This window comes from Triticum urartu, chromosome 7A (genome assembly GCF_056163025.1).
Source record: "Triticum urartu cultivar PI428250 chromosome 7A, HENAU_Tu73, whole genome shotgun sequence".
NCBI classification, from domain to species: Eukaryota; Viridiplantae; Streptophyta; class Magnoliopsida; order Poales; family Poaceae; genus Triticum; species Triticum urartu.
In genome coordinates this window covers 612,734,199-612,742,444 of record NC_141879.1, presented here as the reverse complement: position 1 = coordinate 612,742,444, position 8,246 = coordinate 612,734,199, and the positions used below count along the sequence as shown (strand labels likewise).

Here is an 8,246-nt window from a genome sequence, read left to right as displayed (position 1 = left end):
TAAACACTATCGCCGAGTCTCTAGCTAGCTTAGCCAAATGTCCCAAGGGGATCTATTCCAGCGCAGAGAATGAGCAGGAACGAGCAGCGGGTGGTGTGGTACTTGCATCCAAGTTTCGGGCCGCGACCCGGAGCTGAGCTTGCTCTGATCGTCGGGGTAGAGGCTCCCATCGGCTTAGCGGCATCGATGCGGGCGCTCCGGCTTCCATTATGGCATGTTATCAATAGCAGCAGTGAAGTAGAACGCCGCCGTGATAGCACTGTTCGCCTCCAACTGGAGCACCTCAATCATGTCCTGCAGAAAACATCGACTTAAGCTAGTTTGATGTGCTCCGTCATCGCAAGCGCGGACGGCCTTGCTGATGACGTGGTACAGGCTCTGTGAACAAATGGATCCCTGATGGCATGGGAATCGCTAGCATTGCCCTCGACCATTGTTGCAGACTTGAAGTCGGCTTCGGCGCGGCCGAGATCTCACGGCTGGTTAGGAGAGGAGGATGATGTTGTGGGCTTTGTCACCGTTGACCTTGGCGCGGCTCCTCCGCCATGCGAGATCTCACGTCTTGGGTAGGAGAGGAGGTGACGGAGGGGGATGTGTCCCTGTCGGCCTGGTCACAACTCTTCCTCCCTGGCAACCACGGCGGCCCACCATTCTGCTTGCCCTACTTCGACGCTCTCGTCGGAGGCATCTGTGATGGTACACGATGGTCTGACCATGTCGAATGTACTGGGATCAGAATAGCCCTGTAGGATTAGCCTCGCTCGGTCTGGTGGCTCGTCTGGCGCTTCTTGCCTCCTCACCGACGACATATTCATGGGAGGTGTTAGGATGGGTTCGGTTCCAAGCGAGGGTCCATATTGTGAGGGAAGTGGAGTTCGGTTCCAACCAGGGTTTTGGCTCTCATGGACGAAAAAAAACCCAGAAGACATGCGTGCTGACTGTGGCTAACGTATGAAATTTTATATGGCAGAAACAAACCTCTTAAGTGTAAGTTGATTACCAAGAAAGTCGTGGGTTTTCTGTAAAATTACATGACAAACCAACAATATCATCTCCCATTATTAATAGGTACTCCCTCCATTTTTATTTACTCGGCATATTAGGTTTGTTTAAAGACAAACTTTATGTACTTTCAACAAATTTGGTAGAAAAGTATATTAACATATGGGATTTTTATTTACTCTGTTAACTTTTGCTCACTTTTCCCCACTCCTTACCCGAAACCCTCATAACTGGTTATAACGGACGTTTTTGTCAGGTCAATGCCTTTGACTGTTAGCTGATGAGTGGGGTCGCATATACGTGGGCGCATGCAAGACCGCGGTCGTGGGGTAGCACTTGTCCATGGACATGCCCGAAACGTCCCAGGGCAACCACCTTCATCGCCTGACCCATTTTGACGGCGCCAACAAAAAAACTGTGCATGCATATTTAAAATAAAAAAACTTAATTAAACATTGAAGCCGGCCAGGAAGGCCGGCGAGAGTCCACGCGTCCACATTAGCATTGAAAGGAATTAAAAACAACATAACTACGAGGCGGCACGCTGCCCAGCGCGCCCTAGGCGTCGTCATCGTCGTCCTCGGGGTGGGTGAGGTCGATGAGCGTCGGCGCAGGGCCGGCCCAGGGGAACATCGTGTTCCAGGCGGCGGCGATGTATGTCGTAGGCAGCTGTTCCGGCGGGGGCAGTGCCGGTGCGGGGGGCTATGCGGCGGCCTGTGCAGCCACGGCTTGGCGCGCCTCCTCCTCGAGGTCACGCTCGAGCATCTCCTCGTACTCGCCGCGACGGCGCTCCTCGGCGAGCCGTCGCTGGTGCCACATCTCGAGGTACGCCGCCTCCTGCTCTGGGGTCGCCCCCATCCAAACCGGTGGCGCGGACACCCACTCGAGCACCACTCCCGTCCAGGAGAAGCGCGCGATGGGCTCCGGCTCCGGCTGCGGCTCCGGGTCGTCCTTGACGAGCCGTCGGGGACGGAATGGCGGGGCCACCGGTGGCACGACGCAATCGCCGGCCGCGAAGAGGGCGACGGCCTGCGCCATGGCCGCCTTGTAGCGAGCCTCCTCTTCCTCCACCGCCTCCACCCTGCGCCGCTCGTCCTCCTCGCTCTCGCGGTAAACCGCCGCAAGGGCCGCCTGGTCTTCCTCCCGTACGACGAGCGGGGGCGGCGGCACGCTGCGGTCGACCTCCCGCATGCCGCGTCGCCTCGCCTCGTCGTGCTCGAAGGCGAACCACCTCACCCAGTTAGGCGAGTCGGTGGTGTAGATGGCGTCACGGCGCTGCTTCGGCGTCAGCATTGCCTTCGGCGCCGCACCTCCTCCGCGTGCGCCGTAGTCGACCGCGGCGCCGCCGGCACTAGGATCCTCTCTAGATCCAGATGCCAGTCGTGCGGTAGGGTGATGTCGGGGTACGACAGAGGGACGCGATGCTGCCAGTGCCACTCCGCCTGGTGCACTGGCACGCTCACTCGCACCCTCTGCTGGCGAGCCAACGCTGGCATAGGCGGTACGAACTCAGAGGGGAAAGGGACGGCGGGGGCCTTGCCCTTGGACTTGCTGCTGCCGGCGCCGGAGAACAGCCCCATTTGGCTAGGGTTTCCCGACGACGGGGGAGCGAGTTTGGATGAGGACGGCCCGCCGCACGGTCGGCTTAAAAAAGGGCGACCCCCGTCGCTGACGCGTGGGCCCGTGGTCATAAATTAAGCTGACCGCGAGTGGGCGGCCGCTAGGTGGGGCCGCGGCCGACACATTTGGGGCACAAATTTGAAGTGATTCAGAGGAGGTCAACTAAATTTGAATTTGAGAAAATGTGCTCCAAATGAGCTCCCAGGCTAGGGTAAACATCCCATTTGTAATCAAGTTTTTTTGAACCTACTCTAAATGAGCCAAATGTTTTTTTATTAACACATATTCACTTTCCATAGTGTAGATTCGAAGTCTCACTATTTTTTGGATTTTTTGATTTTTTTTAAATCAAAAATAGAATGTAACACAACCTCCTCTCGTTGAACTCTATGAAATCATGTACATGATAGCTCATATGTGTGAAGGTTTTCTCATGAAAATGACCATAGAGCAAGTTTATGATTTTTGGTTGGTAACATGTCACATAAGGCAACATTGTGCGCAGGTTTTATTTTTTTTTAAATTAAAGGTGCTCATTTGACCTCGATCGTTCCAGCTAGGGTTTTTTCATGAAAATGACCATAGACCAAGTTTAGTATTTTTCCTCATTAGTTTGTCTTATAAAACGACGAACGGCAAAGGTTTCATATTTTTTCGATTTTTTTAAATTAGTTATTCTCAGTCAAAGCCTTCGAAACCCCGTTCACTAGCTCAAAACCCCTCTAAACCCCGCGGGGATTTGCCTAACCCTAGCTCCCAACGTCAGCCATCCGATCATACCCTCACACCAAGCGACATCCCTCAGATCTGGCCTTCTATAAGGAACTAGGTGGGTTGGCTGTGTGCAGGCTCCGCGCCGTTGGATCGCAAGGACGGCTCCGCACCGTTGGATCGTGGGGCGATCCGCGAGAGGCGATCCTATTGGTTGTGCTCGGCTGCTCGCCCACCACTGACTCCATGAAAAAAACGTTGTTATTGGGCCCAAAAGGAAACCAAGCTTTGGGTTGTCGAATTGCGTCGTTTTTTTGCATTGCTCTGGTTTTTTTTTGAACATGTTGGCTCTGTATTTTTGCATCATTTTTTGCATCGTTTGCTCTGTTTGTAGCATCGTTCTTTTTGTTCTATACAAATGTAAAATGACCAAATTTATATGGGCTAAATTTATTTTTATCATGTAAAATGGACACAAACTATCAAAAATGGGTCATTTTGCATTTGTATAATGGCCACAAACCCTCTATCTCTTTTTATCATGCAAAATGACCAAATTTTCAAGGGACAAATTTATTTTTATCATTCAAAATGGCCACAAACTCTTCACAAATTGTCTCTTTTTGTTCACATAATATAGGGTATGACCAGGGATTCCCACGCGTGCAATTAGCTTCTTTTTGTTCTTCTTTTCAAACCATCGTTTCCCACGCATGTACACTCCCGATGCTGCGGTGGGTTTGAAAACGGGCTACTAACTTCACATTTGAACCCGTTATTGCCACGACCAAATAACACGTAGGACTATTTCTATTTAAGCCACCCTCTGCCTCTGCCATCCCTCATCAATCTGCCCTTCTTACTCTTCGACCCCTTATTGGCCCTATCTACATATTGGGACTGCATATTTGTTGATTATTTTCTTAGAGAGCTCGGCTTGTTAGTAGGTTTCCCTTGTTAGTAACCACCTAGCTACATATTGGCATCGGCGCATGCAGGCTCGATCGACGCATGTAGGCAGGGTTTGCTGGGTGCATGCATAGCAGGCTTCTGTCCTGGCGATGCGCGCATACATTTAATGCAAGGGACCCAACGAAACCACGGCCCAATGGTCGAACAGCGACACCACCCAACGCGGCACTAGTCAGAGTTAACGGTCAAGCCTTTGACCCGACGGCAACATCTGTTGTGCCCTATTATGAGGGTTTCTGGCAAGGGATTGGGGAAAATTGAGCAAAAGTTAAGAGCGCGGGGATGAATGAGTAGAGCTAAGGAACCAGGGGCATAGATGTAAAAATCCCTTAACATAGACACCACCAAATCAATACCATTGAACTCATCAGTGCACATATTTTCACATCATATAAATTTGTTACTATAAATGTTAATATTATTTTCTACAAACTTGGTCAAACTTTATAGACTTGAGTCAAATCAAATATGCGGAGTAAATGAAAACGGAGGGAGTATAGATATAGATGACGGAGAAGAAATTAAGAAGCCTCCCAGATAAATCATATTCAAAAGGAATGAATGATAAGAACTAAGAGCATATTTACACTTTTCTAATGTAACCTACACAACGTCGGTATACTCCTAGTCCCACTCCAAATGTGTGAATTAACTTTTGCTCCAAAAAGGTAATTCTGCTATGGGTGGCTGGTTTTGCAGGGATATTATCGATGTAGAAATTAGCTTTTGAGGGGACAACGGCTGTTTAATTTCCTGTTTGATCCGGTTCGAGGTTTAGGACCAGCTTGCTTGCACATTCCCGTCTTTAGTGAATTTGAGAGCTCCCGCCAACTTTATTATAGTGTAAAAATGTTGTAATTTTCCATATATTACTAATCTGTCAACAGTACCAAATTGCTTGGTCAATGTCTTTGTGTACTTCAATCTGCTAGCTGTTGGTAAATGTGTTTTCTACTGTAGCTCATATCACTGTTTATTCCTCATGTTAGTTACACGGAACAAAATATTACAATTAACTTTGTTTAATATTTTCTGTGTTAGGATGGGTTTAGGATAATGTATGATCCAATTGATAGTATATGTCATGTGCGGCCTTATTATATGAGGAAGTAGTTGCAAGACAATAATTTATGTGAATTACACTTACATACATGAGTGAATAATATATATTGTTAATTATTGCAGGGAGGTTAGACTATAGAAGCGACTTTCCTACAATACTAAAATCCTTCTAGGATGAACAAGAAACAAAAAACATCTTCAGGGAAGAGTGCTGACTTGATGGAGGCAGGTGCTCACTTCGATTCTCGGTTAGCAACAGCTATAGGAAGATTCATCATTGAGGCTAGACTTGGGCAGGATGTTCTCAACTTGACATCTTTCAAGAAGATGCTTCAAGTGGCTTCCAACAGAGATCAGGTTGATATTCCTATGTATGATTCCATTCTGCAGGAGGAACTAAAAGAAACTGAGCACCGTGCAATGGAACTCAAGAAAGAATGGAAAAAAGTGGTTGCCATTTAATTATGCATAGTTGGAAGAGCCAATGTGCTAAAGAAGCTTCATAAGTGCTTCGGTGCATTACAGCAAAGGTATGTGTTTCCTGAGATCAATTGATATCTCTAGAATCACCAAGGACATGGATGAGCTAGTTGTAGTGTTTTCTCGTGTGGTTGATGATGTTGGCGCCCGCAACATAGTTCAAGTTGTCACAAATGATGTGTCACCACATATGCAAATTGCATGGCATTATGTGCAAAAGAAACATGACCATTCATTCTTTGCTCCACTTTGTGCTGACTTCTGCATTAACCATCTGCTTGAGAAAATAGCAGCACTGGAACATGTCAGTGAGGTCATAACAAAGGCAAAGGAAATAACAAGGTTTATATATGGCCATACACTGCCAATGGAACTAAACGGAAGTTACATCCAGGAGGAGATTCCGAGCAGTTCTTATCTGAAATTTGTTGTTATGTTTATCACATTAGAGAGGTTAGTTTCTGCAAGATCCAATCTTGTACATATGTTTAGCTCGCCTGAATGGGTTTCCTCTGGTTGGGCTTCTCAAGGTTTGTTCAGGCATATCCTTGGCATAGTAAAGACAGATGATGTGTTTTGGTGTACTGCTGCTGATGGTTTAAAGGTTACAAAACCAATTGTCGATGTGTTATTTACACTAGAATCTGAGGACTATCCAATGGGTATCCTATATGATGCCATGGATAGCGCAAAAGAAGATATTAAGCGCAATCTTGGAGATAATGATGGTCCTTATTGGGATTTAGTTAACAGGATATGGGATTCTTACCTGCACAACGAAGTCCATGCTACTGGTCATCTACTAAACCCAAGGGTCTTCTACAAAGATCCTTCACATGATGATCCTGAGGTCAGAAGCGGTATTGAGGCCTGCGCAACCGGAATGGCCAAAGGGCATTATGATCCAGGGAAATTGGAAGCACAAATTGAAGTATATAAAGGAAAATCGGGTACTTTTGGTTCAGATTCAGCAAGTCAGCAAATAATGGAGATAGCACAAGGTAAAGTACAGCCTATCCCCTCATAGTCAAGTTAAACTTCCCTTCGCATTTCTATTCACTTTGATTTCCAAAATACTAAGATATCCACTGTGATCATCGATGCTTCATTAGTATTATAAGAAGGGAATTAAATTCTGAACCTGTCTTGTTTCAATTTGCAGTTGATTGGTGGGCGTCCCGTGGTACTGGCACACCTGAGTTGCAAAGCTTTGCAACTCGGGTCTTAAGCCAAACTTGCTTTGGCACTGAAAGGTACAACATCAACTGGCAGGTATCCAAGGAGGTGCATAAGACAAGGCCATGTATAATCCAAGAGTTGTACCATGGACTGGAGTATGTCCACTACAATAATTACTTTGCCTGTGTAGTCCCATTCATACGTGGTCTTTCTGGGGATCAGTTTGATAAACCTGGTAGGCAGTAGGGGAGTGATTGGCTTGGGTATCCACTGCGTCGAGAAGATATAGTAATTGAAAATTGAGTACAATATAGAAAAATTTATTTCTTGAACAGAATGTGGGCACAAACAATCGTTGTTATTTATGTTGTAACAGAATTTTTTTCCTTGACATTCAGTCATTAGAACAATGGCAGAGAACATATGGAGATACATTTTTGGCACCCCAAAAATCGTCTGTTACCCATATTTTCTTTGTTTCTAAATTTCACTTGCATCAATTATGTCTGTGCATGCATAATATGGCATATTTTCTGCAGAAAATTATTAGTACCGAGCATGCTATTATCATCCATGAATGCCTAATTGTTTGTGCCTGCATGACCAGTTAAGAGAAGGAAGATCAGGGAATGCAATGTGGCAAGGTTTTATTTCTCATTTGGACCTTCCCCCTCTTGTTTTATGAAAGGATTCAAGGTTTTCTTGCTCTCTAAAGTAGTTTTTTTTGCCATGCTAAGAAACAAGGATTGACGAAATAGCGAAGTTGCTTTCCTCTGGTAAAAAGAGTGATGTTGTGGTCTTTTTTCTTTTGAGGTAAGTGATGATGTTGTCTAATTTTAAGTGACATTCAACATTCAGAATCAAGTCTATGCATGAAGCCATTTTGTATGGTGGAACTAGGGATGTACTCATGCTGGAATTTGTGGCAGTCACACATTCCCTTGAAGTTACTAAAGAGGCTGTAAAAAAAAGTTTAGGCAAGCAGAATATACAACCAAACTAAGCCTAACGACAGCAGATTAGAATCATGGCTAATGAAATACTTCTTAGTGATAGTTTCCAAAGACCCTAGCCCGAGGTGTCCATTGTTTCCCCCAACTTTTAGGTCTAGTTGCACGGTTTGCGTTCCCTCCTGCCTACCTTCGCCAGTCCACCATCTGGCACCCATCTTGTATCAGCTTCGGTCGGTTCATCCTTGACTGATCCTGCTACATTTGCTG

At 46.3% G+C, this 8,246-nt stretch overlaps 1 protein-coding gene across 1 annotated transcript; it reads left to right on the top strand.

Moving 5' to 3' along the window:
- The first annotated feature begins 5,631 nt into the window (after positions 1–5,631).
- LOC147960681 (uncharacterized) lies at positions 5,632–7,272 on the top strand. The gene is made up of 2 exons (XM_087533485.1): positions 5,632–6,848; positions 7,010–7,272. The coding sequence occupies exons 1-2, from the start codon at positions 5,900–5,902 to the stop codon at positions 7,270–7,272; spliced, it is 1,212 nt and encodes a 403-aa protein (XP_087389611.1). The 5' UTR covers positions 5,632–5,899.
- The last annotated feature ends 974 nt before the right edge of the window (positions 7,273–8,246 follow it).